The sequence below is a fragment of the Hylaeus volcanicus genome, chromosome 4 (assembly GCF_026283585.1).
Source record: "Hylaeus volcanicus isolate JK05 chromosome 4, UHH_iyHylVolc1.0_haploid, whole genome shotgun sequence".
Lineage (NCBI taxonomy): Eukaryota > Metazoa > Arthropoda > Insecta > Hymenoptera > Colletidae > Hylaeus > Hylaeus volcanicus.
The window spans coordinates 3,493,185-3,511,778 of NC_071979.1; the positions used below are offsets into that span (position 1 = coordinate 3,493,185).

Here is an 18,594-nt window from a genome sequence, read left to right on the forward strand (position 1 = left end):
TTTTTTTTTTTGTAAACACGTGTTTATAATTTATTATCAATTGTGTACATTATACAGTAACCTGCACAATTAGTGACACGCTCGCGTCGCACACACCCATGCACGCACGCACGCACGCACACTTTCAACAACAAAAAATATACGTACATCCACATATAGCGTATACGTAAAGTCAGCGCGCGAGAAAAATGCGACAGACTCCGCCCCTCGGAGTAACTAATCGTATTCAGCGAGACAAACTTGCAGCCTTTGTATTACGCCCCGCGAGTAAAACAAACGTCTATTAGTGAGAGCAGCGTCTTGTTTCACAGACAGGTACCATTGGATTAATGACTAATTATCCTGCGTTTTTTCTTTCATATCGTTCTATTTAATTACTAAATTAGCGTTACTTTTTTCGTGACAGAATATTTTCATGTGTGTTAGTGCTGTCGGCAAGATCGGAAATAATCGGGCCGAGCCGAGTACACTGCCGCTCAAAAGTATGTGAACACTTCCTTGATTGGAATTAGTATCTAAATAAAGTTACGAATCTATTAGCAAGGATCACTTGTGTCGCTATGTTTAGTGTAGGTTGCATTAGAGAATATATTTTATTTAATGTTTCATTAGTAATAAGAAAAAAGCAATTCAATTTTTTGTTCATTAATGTATCCCACCGTGTGTTAACATTTCTGTTAGCAATCTTGATACGTAAGTTATTAATCTACATAACTAGCGATTTCTTCGTTGTATCCGAAATAATATTACTCCCTCTATTTTTTAATATCTCGTCACAAATGTTTTCCAAATGTTGTTTCTAAACGATCCCATAGTTCCTCTGCGAGACTTACCATATCACTCAAAACTTTAATATTATTAAGTGTTATCAAATACACATCCGAACCAGAATATGGTAACAAACAATTTTCTAGGAATTATTCACGGTGTAACTATACATTTAACGTGAAAAGTGTCCACATATTTATGGAACGGGGGTGTATATACTCGAAACAAGTGAGCCGCTCGAAAAAAGCGAGTCGCTCACTTGTTTCAAATACTCGGTTCAGCTCGGTTCGCGAGCGGTTCGAATATTCGAGCTTTCCGACAGCCCTAAGTTTGAGTAGTAAATCTTGGATAATGTTATCGCGCGAATCCAGACCGTTACCTCGACGAAATCGGAAACCATTGCAATTACAAAAAATTAACAGATTTCACGGTCATCGTAAGAATCAAGAGATAGAAAACCAAACTCAGTAAAAAGCTTTTCTTCGTTAGCACCCCTCGTATTCCATTATCTCGTATCTATCCATATGTCCCTGTCTCTATCCATGCTTCATTGTATATCACAAACGTTGCATTTCCCCGTTAGCAACCCCCTTATTTGGAAAATAAAGTGATTTTCAATCATAAAAAAAAAAATGGTCGATGTAACGCATTCCATTGGGTGGAGTCTACCGCGTTTTTCTCGCGCGCCAACGGTACACGCATACAGAGAAATCGAGTTACGTGTACCACTGTACGCGCATGTAACATACACACACATATTTATTTCCATAGACATAATATAACGTATTTCCGACGGTCTCGTATATAATATAAGTATATAACTATCGTCGTGGTGGGAGGAATTTTCGTTCTTTTTTTTTTTGTTTTCATTTCAAAATATATATATACCTGTCGTAGCTATCTATAGGACAAGAACGGTGGCAACGAGCATACTCTCATCTTAATATTATTACTCCGCCCTATTTATGCGTAGTTCATTGTTGCCTGTGCGTCATTATATGATTTGTTTTTTTGTTCCTCTTCTTCGTTTCGTTAGGAGTTGCGGTATACAGCTAGAATGATACGTGCGGTAGTTTTTTGTGTGTGGCGATGAGTATAACCCTGGAGGAGGGAAACGATGGCGAAGTCAGAAGGTTATCGAATTTAATCAATGATAATCGCGTTGGCTGATCGAATCGTTCATCATAAAAGTGATGTAAGGCCATTTCTTTTACGAAATGAATTTTTTTTTACAATGTCTAACAAGCATTTCGACTTAATTTGGAAAGTAATTTCTTAAGAAACTTCATTGCTAAACAGAATATGAAACGCATTCGTTTTGAAAGAGGTATCAATCCACGAACACAATTATACTTACTATGTTCTTGAACGTATAAGGACTATAACATATAAGAGCATGATAAACTTATTGCTATGATAGACTTACTACAGAACATTTGTGCATAATTCCAAAACTTTTCACAGTGACAATAATAATAATGACAAATACAAACATACATATTTGAACTGGTATAATAGTTAACAAATCGAATAAATCATCTAAATTATACTAAATTAGATTAAATTGCATCGATTTGTTGCCGTATACAGGGTGTCCCAGAATCAGTGTAAGAACCGGAAATCGGGGTAGCTGAGACGATTCTGGACCACAATGTCCTTTGCAAAAATGTCGGATGATGCTTCGTTTTTGAATTATTAACGAAAATCCATCCGACTAATCACAGCGCCCGAGTAGCGCGCATTTTGCTCTGAGCGCTAATACGCCTATACGCTGTGATTGGTCGGTGGTTTTTCGTTAATAATTCAAAAACGAACCACCACCCGACATTTTTGCAAAGGAAATTGTGCTTCATAATCGTCTCACCTACCCCCTCCCCTATGTCTGGTTTTTACACTAATTCTGGGACACCCTGTATAGGGTACGTTAAACCTGGTCAGTGTTTCCTCTAAAGTGAACACACCGTCAAATGAAAGTTCCTTTTGTTTATTCTTCACATTCCATGTTGCTTCCATGTATTAAACATCTCTTGAGTATTTTTATACACATAACACAAAGATCATTTCATTTCAACAATAATATAAAATATAGCATGTTTTACAGAAGATCTATTCGTTCACGTATCGTCTACTAACCTTTTTCAAAAGGAATATTGGTAGAAGTCCACACTCTTCAAATCCGAGAATAATTATGAAAGTGACGTACAAGTACATTCATCCGTGGTTACTAGAAATATATTTTTCTTCGACCGATGACGATATTGTCAACCTTTCTGGTAAATTTGCTTACTTATTGTTTTATAAATTCATTGATAGCATTTATCAACATTTTTCAGTCGGTTAAAATGGAAACTTTGTGTATCTCGCAATGGAGGTAAATGGAGTTACACCATTGCCATAATGAACGACCCATTTCATCCGAAATGAATTCCGCTACTGTACGGTATCGACGAAGACTGACTTCGATGGCTCTCGTAACTATAACATTCGCTATATCGCATCTCCTCGTATTCGGTATATCACAATGATTCAACATATTGACTATTTTATAGATAATCCCTCTTGCTATCCTCATTTTTTGTAATTTTTCTAAAAGCGTACGCTCTAACTCCACGAATTTTGCGGTTTCACCGATTGCTACTTCGTTTTGCAAGAACTTCGGTTTAAGGGGATATTCTAGTCGGGAATTTTGGAAATATTTGATTTTCCATGTTCTTCTGATTTAGAGTTTTAAAAACACCTAAAAAGTTTTCAGTGAAACTTTTCGAACTCTGTTGAAAATAAAACTATACGATTAGACGTTAGGCTTAGAAACAATATCTCAGCTGTACATTATTTTCTTTGATAAGAATTACCCTACATGGATAACGTCACAGGCTTTGTACCATGAATGCGTTAAATAGGCAAACACATAAATAAAAAAAGACCGGTGTCAGAGAAAAATTGTGTAAGGAGTGGAATACAAAGAATGATTGTGTCAAGATTCCAAAGTACAAAGAGAACTCGTGTAATCATTGAGATTCTATTACGTTTAATCAACATTTTAAACATATTTTTCTCGAAACTATATTTTTCATGATAGATGACATGACTTCGCAAAAAATTAATGGACGGATTAGCTTGAAATTCAGTGTGCACGTAATCTGTCCTCTGATAGTGAGAAAAATACGTTTTCGTTAAATTAAGTAACTTTATGTATTATTAAACAAGATAACTTTTATGAAAAAATCGATATTTGTTATTTTGTTACTTTTTGAGATATTTAATTTCTTCTAGTTCGAGCTGTAACCATACTTGTACGAATTACTACAGCGAAGACTGGATAAGTGCGAGACAGGATTGACTGTATAAATGCAAGATATGATGTGCGATATGATCGTAACCGATTGATAACGATTCTGCCGACTGCTTTTTTTTTCTCGGACCTGTTTTTTTCAATCTCTGTCCATTTCTATGTTCGACGTTCGACTCGAGTCAAATGTAAACACAGAAAAGTACAATTTCACACAAAAGTTTCTTGAGAAATTGATGGGCGTACGAATACATTCTACACCCACTGTATGTAACTTAACGAGACATGTATGAACAATGACGCAAAAATTTCAACTTAATATCTTGATAAAAATTCCATCGATGGCTTATATTTTACCACATCCTGACTAGAATACTCCCTTAACACGCATGTGTACCGTAGTCGTTTCTAATTGTCGTGTCATTCTTATATAACAGCATGTAAGCTTCCGTTTCCCTCTGTCCTTTTACACGATCCTCTCTCTCTCTCATGGACGGCGATAAAAAACGTGTGGCGCTTTTGTTACAGATTATTACGACATGCGAGGAACGCTAAATATCCTGAGTCTCTAAAACATCGCGCGGTACGTGCGCGCAATATATACAAGTTCCTCACCTCCCCCTTCCCGGCCCCCTTTTTGCATTAGATAATCGCTGCTTTAATCCTTTTCAAAGCAGATTGCGACTCTTGCCGCGGAGACTGTCGCGCGCTCCAATGTAATCCGTTTACGAGAAGAACCTCCATGGAACGAAACAATGGAACGTTGCGCGTTAATATCGGAATCTCGTGTCCGCGGACAACGTCGGCATATTAATATCAATAATCGGATCCACGTAAACGCTCGTCGACGATACAATCGTCGTCACTTAGAAATTTTCGAATCGAACCGATCGGTTTGAACGGATGGTCCACGTTACATTTGCGATGCGACATCCATCGTTGAATGTACAGGCTTTAAACGAAGCGGCGATTTTTATAGGTACGTTACACGAGGTATTTACATATAGAGGATTATCTGCTAATGATAATAAACATTTTTTCTATACTGTCTTCACGGAGGTACAGTATTGTCTCGGGATAAGCAACTCGGTCGGGAACGGCGAGTTGCTCGTTTCGAGGGAGGTATGCTATTCGGATTGACTTTGTTCTAGAGCGAGTCCATGGAGAACCCGTAGACAAAAAAGGGGGTTCGGTGTAACGGCAAACTGTGAAACGATCGCTCGAGCACGGGTGTTGTACTTTGGAGAATGATAGAAGATAACACATACTTTCTCATTTCAGCACTGGTAAATCGAACGAATGGAACGTACTGCGGGTGTAGAATGCATTCGTACACCGATCAATTTCCCAAAAAACTTTTGTGTGAAATTGTAGTTTCCTTAATTTCTTTTTTTATAATCAATGATATCTGACATATTCTCAGAAATGTCTAAGATAGATATAGTCCAAACAACATTTACTTACTGTAATAGTATTATACACGAGTTAATATAATTTGTGAAATTAACAATTTTGTTGGAAATTGATCAGTGTACGAATACTTTCTACACCCATTGTATGTGTACAAGTAACAGTAGTATTTCGGAGAATACACACGCCAGAGAAAGAGAAAACATTACACGTATTCCGTGCTCTTTTCACTAATCTTTAAACTAAAATAGCGAAAGATTTATGGCTTCTCGTTTTCACGGACCTCTCACATCTTTTCGTATCTCTCACTCGGCGGACGACTTCAAATAAAGAGGTGAGGATAGCGAGTTGCTTATTTCGAGGCGGAAAAGAGTTGCTTATTTCGAGACAATACTGTATTATCAAAGTATCCGTAATGTTTTATTCCCCTCTGATAAAGAATATCTCGGACACAAAGCCAAACACACAATTTCAATATTCTTTGTTTTTGTTTTATGGTCACCTTCAAAGGACGCACACCTATAGCTAAATACCCTGTATAAGGTACCTATTAAATGTTAATAGTACGATCAACAAAATTTCGATTAACAGCGCACACATTCGAGAAGCAGCGATTCATTTCAACTGGCGAGGGAAATGTTTAAACAGTATTGTTTCGCGCGAACAATACAATCACTGTGGTATACAAATTAAATCAACCGTCCACAAAATATCGACAGATTTTACGGACACGCGAAATTAAGATATATTCGCGAGTACAACTTGTCCATTTTACGTATGACGATAAAATTCACGAGCGCGTCCTGCACTATGAACCAGAGCTGGGCATTATTTAGGTGAAAAGAATTGTTCAAATAAAACATCGAACGAAGATATTTTATTTTTATCGCTAATTCGAAGGTTTCAACCTATAACGAATAAATGTGTTTATTTGACGAATAAAGATACTCTTTCCAGCTCGAAGTGAGGTTTACACTTTTATTTGAATTTTTATTCGAAGCGTTCGAATAGATCCATTCTACGAATAAAGATACTTTATTGATTCGCCAAACGATTTGTCTGCAGCTTACAATAATGTTGTCAGCTTTATATGAATTTTCATTCAAAGTTCACTCGAAGCTTTCGAAATGATTTATTCATCGAATAAAGCTACTTGTTTCATTCAATCCAGCTTACAGTACGGTTTTCTTCTTTACCTGCATTTCTAACCGAAGTGTATTCGAAGCTTTCGAATAGATCTATTCGAATAAAGACGCTTTCTTTTCTCGACGATTGAAAGGGTTAAGGCATCCTTATTCGCCGAATAAATATTCTTGGAATGAATAAATAGATCTATTATAATAACAGATAGAATTTCTTTAAATTTCGCCCATCTCTAGAGTAAACCCCATACGAAATTATAATTTCGCTATACCGTGCGATCGTTTCGGTTAAATTTATACAATCGTTATTCGTTTAATTGTGCGGTGCAATTTTAAACTACGCATTGAGCTTTCTTCGAATCTGCGAGAATATAATTGGCTAAAATAACGGTTCACAATTTCACGAACCTCTTTACTAGCAAACAAAAGTATCAACGGAGCAAAATGCATCGTTTTAGTATTTCGTTCTTAACTCGGTAATATTTCGTTGCGCACGGACAAACGTGTCTATGTCGATAACGACGAACGCTATCGAACATTCGATTTATCATCCAATATAAAATACGTCGACAACATTCGCGCTATTAAAAAAAAAATAATAATCGAAGCTTCCTACGTATGGCAACTACACAAATTCCGTCGATAGCCTTCACTCGTTGATAATACAGATTATATTTCTATCTCAAGGCAAATATATTTCACTGTTAGAATTACTCGATCTCGCCAAACACGTTTTGTGCACGTTTTACGTATCGTATCGTACCGTTTAAAATTACTATTCAGTTTCCCACTGTGTCCTACACGTAGGAAAAGCACTTTGTGCGTATGCTAATACGTGATATCGTTAATTGAACCCCGTCGAGTAAAATAAAAGCTCGAAAAGTTTCGGCACAAAGGTGAAAAATGAAAATTAAAAACACGACCCGCTACGGAAACAACTGTAAACAACAATCTCGGAGCGAATTGTAAACCCTCTCCTACTATCTCGCGTTATCGTGCATACTTTGCATACTGTAAATAACTCGAACTAATTATTACTAAAGCGCGCGGCAACGAGTGGAACGTTTCCTTATACTATTTCGTTTTATCGATAAGTTTCACGAGTCACTCGAGTTATTTACACGCGCACTCGCGTTAGAATGTACTTTTAAACGTACATAGGGGATAAAAACCATAGCGATACAAAGAAAATTTATTTAAAGTATTTACTAGTACGCATAGATGTAATCTATACATTCAAGTTCGTTGAAGGAAAAGGTTTTTCTCAAAATTAGAAAAAAAAAAATTAATCTCCCCGCTACGACTTTCATCCCCGTGTATATGACCTGCTCCCAAGGGAAACACCATATAGACAAAAACAATTTTTTGGCATCCATTATTTTGTTCATTTTTGAAAAATTAACGCGTGGAAAATGATCGGAGTATTATTAAAAGACAATGACTTTCCTTGACAATCACAGCAAAATTCGAACTTATTTTACTTACTAACGGATCGTTGTCCGGGTATATGTGCTTAGCCATATTATATTATATTAACAATCAAATTTTTATAGACATTCGTACGTTTCTTTCCTTTCCCACTCGTATTTTTTTTTTAATTTTATTTGCGTTGCATATTATACCACTTACACTTGTTTGTTTTAACTCTCGTTTAGTATAAAATTTGTTCTAGACCCTACATTGCATTAACCCGAAGAGGACTGCGTTTCAGATCGAATAAGACTCGATTTATCCGAAATGCCAAGGAGAATCGTTGTTTTTTTTTTTTTTAAATTATTTTGTATAATTTGTTTCCACTAAAAATCATGATCTCAACCCATGAGTCACCTTGCTTTGGAGTAGGTCACATATTTTGTTTAATTCGTTTTTTAATTATTTTGTTACATTTAAATACTAATATAGGCCATGGCATCATTTTCTTTAATATATATAAAAAGGTCTGATATAATCGAAGTTCAGGCTTTGTATTTGATAGAATTCGAAAGTTGCAAATTAAACATTAGCGAACACGAAATAACTCGCTACTAATAAAATTTTGTACTTGTTACGAAAGCAATACTTTGTTTATTGCACAACTCCTAAATAAAACTGACAAGGGAAGTTCGGTGATTGATACACGGCGAAAAAATTGTATGTTGACAGAAACGAAGTGCATGGGAACCCAATTGCAGTGAATTTTTCCATTTTTATTCAAAGACGATTTTAAGAGATTCCTTCAAAATAATAAACTCAGGTTATTTATATTTTTGCTAATATCTCTGGTATCATTAAAGGTATTGAACAAATTTTAAATACAAGATTTAATGTTTTTCAACAGGCGATTACTTTCAAATTCTTAAGAAAATCTTTTTTCCATTTTTGTAAATTGGGAGAACTACGAATTGTGGAAGATAAGGTAACTTTTTACGTATATTTCCGCCCCAAAAAGAGCTATAAAATACTTTTCCGATAGTTTTATATTTTTTGTTGAATTCGTCCCAAAAACACACTGTTTCCCGTTGAAATTCATTAACCGACTTTATAATGGAGGAGATTACTCAATTCGACATGTATACCTTTTTTTTTTTACCCAATCAAGTGTTATGATTTTCTCAAATTTCAGTCGAGGATTCTGACCGAAATTTTTATCCATTCAGCACACAATAAAGGATACGTATCTATATTGCACACTAACTCAAAGTTGATAACAGATAGAAAAAAATTGGTTAGACGAAAGTTGTACAGTATGGAGCACCCACAAAATCGCGAACACAATTTTTATGCAGCTGATGGTGGAAAGATTCGTGGTGAAGGAAATATGATCAAAATTAATGTTTTTTTTTTTTTTAATTTCTTACCACGGTGTTATAGAATGTTGAAAACAATTAAATTGTATCGATATCTCTTACGTTTTCAGATAAATATAAATAAATAACCAGAATTATTTCAAAGCGGTGTTTCCACACCTGAAACTGTTTTCGGGTAAAAATGGAAAAGGGCACTGCGATTAGGTTCCCATGAATTTTATTTCTGGAAAAAAATTCAAATTTTTCGGCGCGTATCAATTGCCCAACTTCCCTTGCGAGCTATTTAATAATGCACTAGTCTTGCGGCGCTGGCCATCTAAAATCAATATTTTACGTATGTACTACTTCGAAAATTCGAATCGTGATAGATGTTTTACATCAGACCTCTGTATGCACGAAAGCCGATAATCTAATACCAGAGGCAATATTGCCTCGCATCGAATACTTTATTCTTGATTCAGAATATTAATTACTTGTTAGGCTTCGAACGCCTCATATGCACATCACTGATGGAACCGAAATTCGTTGACATAACAATTTTAAACGTCGTTGGAAAAAAAATTCAATACAACAAGTTTGTACTATAAATTATATGTAGATGCATTAACCTCGTGCACTGTTATTACATGCCACGGGCGTCGAGAGATTTTTCTTCGGGAGTTGAAAATGTCGCGCGATACGCGTAAGTAATAAATTATTTTGAGAAAAAAATATAATAAAAACTAAAAAATACTCTTTTTCTAAGTGCGAACTAGCTGTGATAGAACAAATATTAGAAGCTGTTTGTATCTCTAACTATCAAATACGAGGAAATGTTGGCAGCGCAAGAGGTTAATATAAAAAGTATTCACGTGAAATATATGAAAACAAAAAAAAAAAAAAATTGTAGTACGAAAGTTTTAAAAATATTTGTTCCGAGGAGACTATGTGCGCGTCATAGAATATATCACAACAAGAAAATAATGTCAGAAGACGAAAACGTTTAATTTAATGAAATACGAATAAATACGCTTAAAGCTATGATTCTCGACTGCTGTTTAAAAAATTAGCTGAGTCGGTATACGAAACCATTATAGTCACTTCATGACGAGATCTTACGCGAAGAAGTAAAAAGATTTTCTATAGAATTATGTATGCATCGTGCAATAAAAAACGCTCAATTCCATAGTGTTTAGTCGATGGTAGAAAATTGATGTGTACGCGCGTATAGAGATGGCGGTCTCGTATTATCAAGACGATGAACAGTCGATATCTCCGACGAATTTTTCTATATTCTCTCTTTTTTTTTTTAGTCTTAAACCGATGCTGAATTAGTTTTCTTTTAAAAAATCTAGTCGCATCCTTGGAGATAGTTGGCATTGTTTTTCGTTCGATCGATGCATGACTTATCGTTACTATTTTGTACACTTATTATACAGGGATGGGATATCAATCGTTCGACGTTCATTAATACTATGAAATTATACGTGAATGAAAAAAGAAAAAGAAAAACGAGTCATAGTAACCTATATACGATGGAAGTCAGACGACCCATTCTGTTTGTTTCTTTTTTTTTTTTCGTTTTGGCAGGTATGTTTCACTTTTGTAAGGAAAAGTGACTTTTCGGAAAGACGATGCGTGATCGTACCGCAACCTCCGATACTTGCATGATATTTTCAACATTTACAAAATATTACATTTCCCTGAACGTCTCCGTTTCCGCCGGTTCTTTTCCAGTTCGGCCGGAGGTTGATTTCTGATTATACGAACAACCTAGGACAAAATTATTCAAACCTCTTAACTGTTCTAGTCAACTTGTTGTATCGGCCTTATCCACCTATTCTCTTAACCCCCTACCTCGTGAAATGCTGCGTCTACGTTTAACGGCGGATCTTTGGCAGAAGTTTCAATGTAAGGTATACCCAAACGATGCGCCAACTCCCTTCCCTGTTCCTCTGTAACTTTTCTCAAATGTACCAAGTCAACTTTGTTGGCTACCAGAAGCATTGGATACACATCTCTATCTTTTACCCTAAGTATTTGGGTATAAAAATTCATGATATTCTCGTACGACTGTTTGTCAGTCACAGAATACACTAACAGAAACCCATCACCCTTGCGCATGTATTGTTCACGCATGGCACTAAATTCTTCTTGACCAGCTGTATCTAGCACTGTTAGATACAAATAAACCTTTGTACACGTAAGAATGTGTTACGCATTCAGTATAGCGCGTCAAGCATTATCCAAGAAATAGCAGATAGCGATTCTATGAGTTGAATGCGACAAAGCGGGTGATGTGTTAAGGAAAAAGTTTACTTACCATCTAGAATGCACCATTGTTTATCTACCTCTGTATGTTGAATGTAACTGTCTTCGATGGTGGGATCATAATCAGTGACAAATAACTTTTGAAAGAACTGTATGGTGAGTGCGCTCTTTCCAACACCTCCATCACCAACTACGACTAACTTGAAAGTCATAAGGTTGTCATTATTAGGAGGTCGTGTCATACCGCCTTTTGTTTTCCCACCCCCTCCCCCGCTGCTCTTCCTTCTTCTGCCTATTCTGTCAACTCTTTTAATGTGTCTTTAGCAACTTGTCTCTTGTAAATTGTCAAGCTTTGCTATCTAGCCAAAGTGCCCTGAAAGGATTAACGCGATTAGACCAATAACATCGGCAACATACTGTCACGAATATTTTAAAGATTTCAACGTAACAACAGAATTAACAAATACATTTACATGAACTCGTGAAACGAAAAATAACATTCAGCGTGTGTGTCAATTACACTTAACAAGACAAAATTAGATGAGAAATTTCCGGCGTATAAAGAGGCCCTGGCAGCCTGTGATATTCCCTAAGAATGTACCAAACTAATCTATTCATCGACAAAATAAAGAATACTCACCTTACATGATCTGCCACTCCTGCTTCACGATCTTCCAGCTGTCAGTTTGGGCCACTGTTACGGATAGGCATCTCACGAGATTTTACTGAGGCCCTCCGACTGCGCCATATGCGACACGTCCACAGAACTAAATAGAGAAGGAGGACCAGTAGCAAATATAGAGGGAAATTCGATTCAATTTAAACTGTTTATACTGTGTAGAAATAAGAAGTTGACTAACGGTTTGATCAAATATGATATAACCTTCTAAATTATACAAGAGATTCCATTGTATAATTTAAAAGGTTATACTTCGGCTAGGAAGTTATTTAGCTTCTAAAATACTTCTACAGTTATCTAAATAGGCGTGAGTCTCTATCTAGCAGCAAATATAAGAACTATTTCACGACAAACTTGGGAGTTAAGATATCGAGGGCATTAATAATCATTTCTGATTAGTTCGATATTTTCACCGCTAGATGAAAGGGTAAAAGATAGGCTGTCCGTGTACTGTGAGCGGGTGAGGTTACAAATTTTTCGTTCCCAAACATGACGAAAAGAAAAAAAATAAATTTTTCTTTCTTTTCTAAGTAAGAAATAAATGGTAAGAGAGGAAGGGGAAAGATACTCATATGCAAACTAAAAAGTATTACTTTAAAGTAAGCCCAGTATTACTTTAAAGAAAGATAAAGCCTTATAAAAGTCTAAGTTAAAATTTACTTGAAAGTTTAAGAAATGAATAAAGTACTATGTGTTCAAAAAAAAAAAAAAAAAAAAATAGAGAATATAAGAAAAAGCTTTTCCTCATTGGAAAATATCAAGTCAGATGAATAAAAACTAGTTTTAATTATTAATACGAATGTTTGAGAGCAAATACAACTTCAACTCCTAAATTATAGTTAAGTAATTATCCTTACTCCCGAATAAAAAACAGAAAATAAAAAATCCCAAAATCTAAAAAAACTCCTCATCCAGACACTTGCGTTATCCGGACTGCGTTATATTAATATTAATAAATATAAGTTAGCTGTAAGATGAATGCCGTCCAAAAGATGTAAAAGTAAAATAGTTATACTTTGGTTTGGTTTAAGGTAAAATGAGGGATTGAAGATTAAGAAAAGTGTACGGAAAGGTTATGTGTTTATTAATTTAGCAACACTTAGTAGTGTAATAAGTATACGCATACGCAAACATGACGACTGCTCTTTTCTAGTAGCCAATAGCTGAAGAGAACCACCAACTTAAATATTTAATATTTTCATATCTAACTTTTTAATTGTAAATTAGAAATTTAAATAATTGTAGCAACACTCGGTAACTTATCGCTTAGCGAGCAATGGCCTTTTTAAATGCATCGAATGCACCTCTTATGTACTTAGAATCGGAACCCGAAAAACGCCTGAGTTTCGTCTCTGTGAGAGTACCTTGGTATTCTGTGCTTATAATAGTTTACAGTGCGCGAACATCCCAAACAATAAATTCTTAACCCTACATTTGCCTATATTATTGATGTATAAAGCGTCTTTATCCAAGTACGTATCTATTCATTACACTGTGCTGTGCAGTAGTCTATTTCAATTCATTCGATATAAGTGTTTATAATGATGGAAGAGTGGCAAATTAAGATAGCAACAGGAATGTGCAATGTTTTCGATACGACGGGAAAGTACCAAATGTTACAAGAAGTGGGCCATGGATCTTTCGGACGAGTATACAAAGCGGTTACTCGATCAGGTTGTAAAACAGTAGCTTACAAAGTAATCGAAAAGGTAAACAGATATCCGTGGAGCATCGACATTCGCGTTTTCTCTCGTTCCTTTCTTTCTATACTTTCTTATCTTTTCTTTTGTGTCGATGATGATACAAACCGAACCCTATCATGCAGCGTGGCAGATCATCAAAGGAATTGAAAAGCTTACGCCAAGAGCATGAAATTCAAAGTCAACTTTTTCATCCAAACATACTACAAATGCTCGATTCCTTTGAAACCAAAAATAAGGTACCAATGCATGTTTCACACAGATATAAACGCTATATATGTTATATAGCATGAAAGAATTTTTCCTTCAGATAGTAGTCGTGACTCAATATGTCAGTCAGAGTTTATGCCGTCTGTTAGATGAAACAGGTGGTTACCTGCCCGAAAACACTGTGCAAAAATTAACTTGCAATCTCGTTTCTGGTCTCCACTACTTGCACTCCAAAAGAATATTACACAGGTCAGAGATTTGATGCTTTAGCATATTTTTCAATGCTAACAAGCCATTCCTCCTTTAGGGATCTTAAACCACAAAATGTACTCATTAAACATAATGGAGAGGCAGTCTTATGTGACTTTGGATTCGCTCGTAGTATGAGTACAAAGACACAAGTGTTAACTTCTATAAAAGGAACACCGTTATACATGGCTCCAGAGCTTATAGAAGAACATCCTTATGATCATAATGCAGATCTATGGTATGTTAAATTTGGCAGGTACAGGTTTGATATACACAGTATACAAACCATTCTATTTTCAGGTCGCTTGGTTGCATAGTTTATCAAATGATTCAAGGTCATCCACCTTTTCGAACAGATTCTATTTTACATTTAATCGAATTGATAAGATTTGAATCAATAAGTTGGCCAGATTCTTATATCATGTCTCAGAACTGCAAAAGCTTCCTACAGGTTGTAATACATTTACGTTGATCTTCCTGGTTACCTAAGTGTTCCATCTGAATTTCATCACCTGACAATAATCCGTTTGTAAATAGGGATTGCTACAGAAAAATCCTTCACAAAGGTTAACATGGCCTGCTCTTATAGAGCATCCTTTCCTCGAAAAATCTCTTTTAAATATCAACAGAGCTATGCCTACACCATTTGCTACACCTGTGTTGACAAGTCAAGCTAAACAAAAGCATACGCAATTGCACGATATCGATACGAATCTTACCGATTCGCAGGCTAAGTATGTATAATTCAGTAGAACATATTTCGCGCAGTAATGAGTTCCATCGACTAGAAATCATACGTCTATGTACACATACGAATTATATGAACGAGTTTGTGTATTGACATGAATCTCGATTAACGATAGTTCCGTATTGACACAGATTTTTACGGGACACTGTCCCAATGGTGTATGGAAGAGCTCTGGATACAATGGTAGATCGTAAACGCGTGCCACCGCTTACGTCAATTCCGGAAAGCAAAAGTCTGTCCTGCAAACACGACGGACCGTTCAAAGCATCATTAGCGCATAACGTGTTCGCAGACTGTACCAAGTTGTGTCATTGCGTTGAACAAAGACAAATGCAGAACCGAGAAACTGAAGAAGCAATAAACAACAACGGGTTCGTTGATCCCGAAGACGATACGTCGAGTCTCGAGGAATTAGGTGTTTCACCAGAGACTGAAGCATTCTATTGTCACAGACACGAATCTTATCCAGGGAAAGATAATTCAGCGGTTGACGATGATTTGCATAATAACAGATTACCCGATTGGAACCCGAAAGCTGATGAAAGTCCAATCGAAACCGAAGAATGGGTCGTATTTTTGCAAAAATCAATGGAGGAAATAATGAACGGCGAACTAGACTCGTTACTACAAGAAAACTGCACTTCGGTATTGATATCTCCATTGAAAAACTTGACGGTTAATTGTCGAGTTGTCAAATACATTGCTTGTCTTTTGTCCCTGCCATTTGCTCTTGGACTACAGCGACCCATTCTCTTCAAGATACAACGAGTATATTTGGACGTAAAGGTTGTACCGAATCTAGTCTACGCTTTAAAAGTTTTAATGTCCGAGCGACCGGAGTCACACGAAAAATTTGATCCGTCAAACGCAAAAACCAGATTGGCGTCTAAATTGACCTCGGACGAACTACAGACCTTGGAATATTCGGTGCTACTACTTTGTAATCTGATTCATGCTCGGCACAAATTTATCACTCAATTTTGTACAGCTATTTCTACCGTGAATGGATTCGCATTTCTACAGCAATTGTTGCTTTTGAAGAAAAAGAAGCCACGTTTAGTTGCGGATCTCATTGCGATCTTCAACCATGTATTGCGATGCAACCCGAAAAAAGATCCTCTAGTCAGACAAGTCATGTCATTTCCGTCGATGTCGTGTAAGTTTCACGGCGCAAATCATCGTTTATTCTTACCAAGAAACGCTCGTATCGGTTTGTCGTTCTCTGCTAATTTTATCATAGAGTAGCTTTGCAGAGGCGAAATTCTTATCGGGAATTCTGGGTGTAAGATGTATCCTCTCGGTAAGATACTCCGACACTTTGCCAGCATTGTAGCTTGGGTTTTTTTTTATAACAAAAGTGCTCATGTTGTGGTTCACTGGTTACAAACACAAGTTATGATTGCTCGGTTGAACAAAACCAGGATAGTTTAATACTATCGGTTAATAAAGAAAACGCCAGTCTCTATGACCAAGGAACTACACCAACGACCATTTCCGAAGAAGCTAATCGCAATGTTGGGTGAAACTAAGGAGTACCTTGTCCAAAAGATACCGTCTACACAGAGAAAGTTTGGTTAGACTAATTTGCAAGAATAGCCTGTATTCTTATTAATATTAGATTAATATGAATAAAATGTACTTTTCATGAAAGGGCATGCGCATAAACAGTTCATTCAATTGGTTACGCACTCCGAGGAAGTAATTAGAAAGAGAACCTGTGACCTGATAAAACTATTGGGCTGCCGTTGGCACAGGCATATGGTAAATATTTGGACTTACGCTTTGAGAAACGCATTAGAGAAGTTAATGGTATCCGATCCCGACCAAACCGTAAGACTTGTAAGTAATAGATAGCTTGGAGAAAAAATTCACTATAACGGAAACTTTAGATCATATACGTGGGATATTTTCAGGCCGCAAAACATGCAGTCATCGAAATAAAGAAACTGAGTGACGAAAAATGAGGAGCAACGTATCCATTGACACTTTCGTGTCTGACGATGCGGGATTACGTGTTATTGTTTTTGAATAACACGACCGTTGACATAACCCAACTCTTTCTCGTGAGGTGACGCTGATCGATTTTGACACGTTGCAACGTCTCCTTTTAAAAACATCTAAATATATGATATTTTATAAATATGCCTGAACACATTTGCACCATCATACCACCGATGAATAAAATTGAAAATCTGTGGAAAAACTTTTATCAAACTAAAGTTTATGCAAATTACTACGCGTAGCAGTCTACAGTTAAAGATCACTCTGCGATAAGAGCTGAAATTAGCTGAGGAAGATGTGTCAAATATACAAAATCAAATGTGAACAGTATAGTAAAACGGATTGGTGCAGAGGCATCAGTTTCAAGTGTACGTGCATTGATAGCGGCAACACTAAACTACCAAACCAATAGACAGATGACGGATCCCTATCATCTGATATAATATCTTTTACAGTATTCTATTCCCTCGCATTTTTGTATGTAACAAAATAAATGAAAGTAATTTTTTTATTAAACAGCATTGTGTTATTGTCGACGACACCGTCGTCTACGTCGTTATCATTATTACTTTTACAAAAACATAATACGGAGATTCGCCTTAGACGAAATAGAAGTAATTACAGGGAATTAAAGATCCAATCGATGGATATATCTTCCGACGAGTCGTTGTTTCCTTCAGGTCGCCGACCGTGGCACTCTTCTTCATACATCTTTTGTATTTTTAATATATCCTTTCCGCTGAGTCCTTTTCGTTGTCCAAGCTTCACCTTTTCTTTCTTTGAAATATTAACAAAATAAGTGAACTAATTTTGAACTAGTGATGATCATAAATTAATTATTGGTTACTGTGTCAAAAAACCAATATATTTTTTTTTATTTAGAAAGAAATCGAAATTTACTTACTTTTGGTGTGATGGTCGGTTCACCATTTTTTGAGAATGCATGAGAACTGTAGTGCATTACGCTCGTGTAATCGTAACCGATTCCATAGTCGGTGACGGTACGGTTGTCGTATTTGTTAAAATTGTGTTCTTTACCTATTGTGGATAATTAGGATAATAAATACGCATTCAAAACAGTAAGAGGTACACTAATCGTAGTATAGTCGGCAAGGAAGTGATTTTTTACATAAAACTGAATCGATAATATAGAATAAAATTTTTTCATAGAGGGCTCCATTATCGAGAGAACCATGTTTGAAGATTCGGTAGGTACCAACGCAATTTCCAAACCCGATTTTTCCGAAACTAAAGGCCTCAATGAAAAAATATTATTCTACGTTTTCGATTCAATTTTATGTGAAGAATCATCCCCTTGTAGCGCAACTAACGACACATCCTCGATAAATGCACGCGTACATA

At 36.1% G+C, this 18,594-nt stretch overlaps 4 protein-coding genes across 5 annotated transcripts in view; 2 read left to right on the top strand and 2 right to left on the bottom strand.

Annotated features, from left to right (window-relative positions):
- Positions 1–12,651, bottom strand: LOC128875498 (ras-related protein M-Ras-like). Of its 2 annotated transcripts, XM_054121132.1 has the most exons (5): positions 12,506–12,651; positions 12,286–12,412; positions 11,698–12,018; positions 11,232–11,548; positions 1–11,147 (listed from the first exon to the last, which is right to left on the bottom strand). In XM_054121132.1, the coding sequence occupies exons 3-5, from the start codon at positions 11,885–11,887 to the stop codon at positions 11,058–11,060; spliced, it is 597 nt and encodes a 198-aa protein (XP_053977107.1). In that variant the 5' UTR covers positions 11,888–12,018; positions 12,286–12,412; positions 12,506–12,651; the 3' UTR covers positions 1–11,057. The 2 variants fall into 2 exon arrangements, with proteins under 2 accessions (XP_053977107.1, XP_053977106.1); XM_054121131.1 differs by lacking the exon at positions 12,506–12,651 and having other exon boundaries at positions 12,286–12,418.
- A 1,036-nt stretch (positions 12,652–13,687) lies between these two features.
- Positions 13,688–18,594, top strand: part of LOC128875496 (cytochrome P450 306a1) — a 47,809-nt gene continuing 42,902 nt past the window's right edge. Inside the window, exon 1 of the mRNA XM_054121128.1 lies at positions 13,688–13,796. The gene's annotated coding sequence lies outside the window, so the exon portion shown is untranslated. The remainder of the gene's footprint in view (positions 13,797–18,594) is intronic.
- Positions 13,709–17,778, top strand: LOC128875494 (serine/threonine-protein kinase fused). Its single transcript, XM_054121124.1, has 9 exons — positions 13,709–14,033; positions 14,150–14,263; positions 14,335–14,483; positions 14,542–14,721; positions 14,784–14,934; positions 15,021–15,217; positions 15,363–16,387; positions 16,883–17,070; positions 17,145–17,778. The coding sequence occupies exons 1-9, from the start codon at positions 13,866–13,868 to the stop codon at positions 17,193–17,195; spliced, it is 2,223 nt and encodes a 740-aa protein (XP_053977099.1). The 5' UTR covers positions 13,709–13,865; the 3' UTR covers positions 17,196–17,778.
- The window catches only part of LOC128875497 (zinc metalloproteinase nas-13), a 2,196-nt gene continuing 1,409 nt past the window's right edge, over positions 17,808–18,594 (bottom strand). Inside the window, exons 3-4 of the mRNA XM_054121130.1 lie at positions 18,137–18,270; positions 17,808–18,009 (exon numbers count right to left, since the gene is read on the bottom strand). Of these exons, the coding sequence (XP_053977105.1) occupies positions 17,851–18,009; positions 18,137–18,270 (293 nt within the window). The 3' untranslated portion in view covers positions 17,808–17,850. The remainder of the gene's footprint in view (positions 18,010–18,136; positions 18,271–18,594) is intronic.

Coding starts and splice junctions, on each gene's coding strand:
- LOC128875498 (XM_054121132.1), bottom strand. CDS start 11,887: ATGACACGACCTCCTAATAATGACAACCTTATGACTTTCAAGTTAGTC. Junction 11,549..11,697: donor ACAATGGTGCATTCTAGATG/GTAAGTAAACTT, acceptor TGTATCTAACAG/TGCTAGATACAGCTGGTCAA. Junction 11,148..11,231: donor TAGACGCAGCATTTCACGAG/GTAGGGGGTTAA, acceptor ATTTTGTCCTAG/GTTGTTCGTATAATCAGAAA.
- LOC128875494 (XM_054121124.1), top strand. CDS start 13,866: ATGATGGAAGAGTGGCAAATTAAGATAGCAACAGGAATGTGCAATGTT. Junction 14,264..14,334: donor CCTTTGAAACCAAAAATAAG/GTACCAATGCAT, acceptor TTTTTCCTTCAG/ATAGTAGTCGTGACTCAATA. Junction 16,388..16,882: donor GTCATTTCCGTCGATGTCGT/GTAAGTTTCACG, acceptor TTTTCATGAAAG/GGCATGCGCATAAACAGTTC.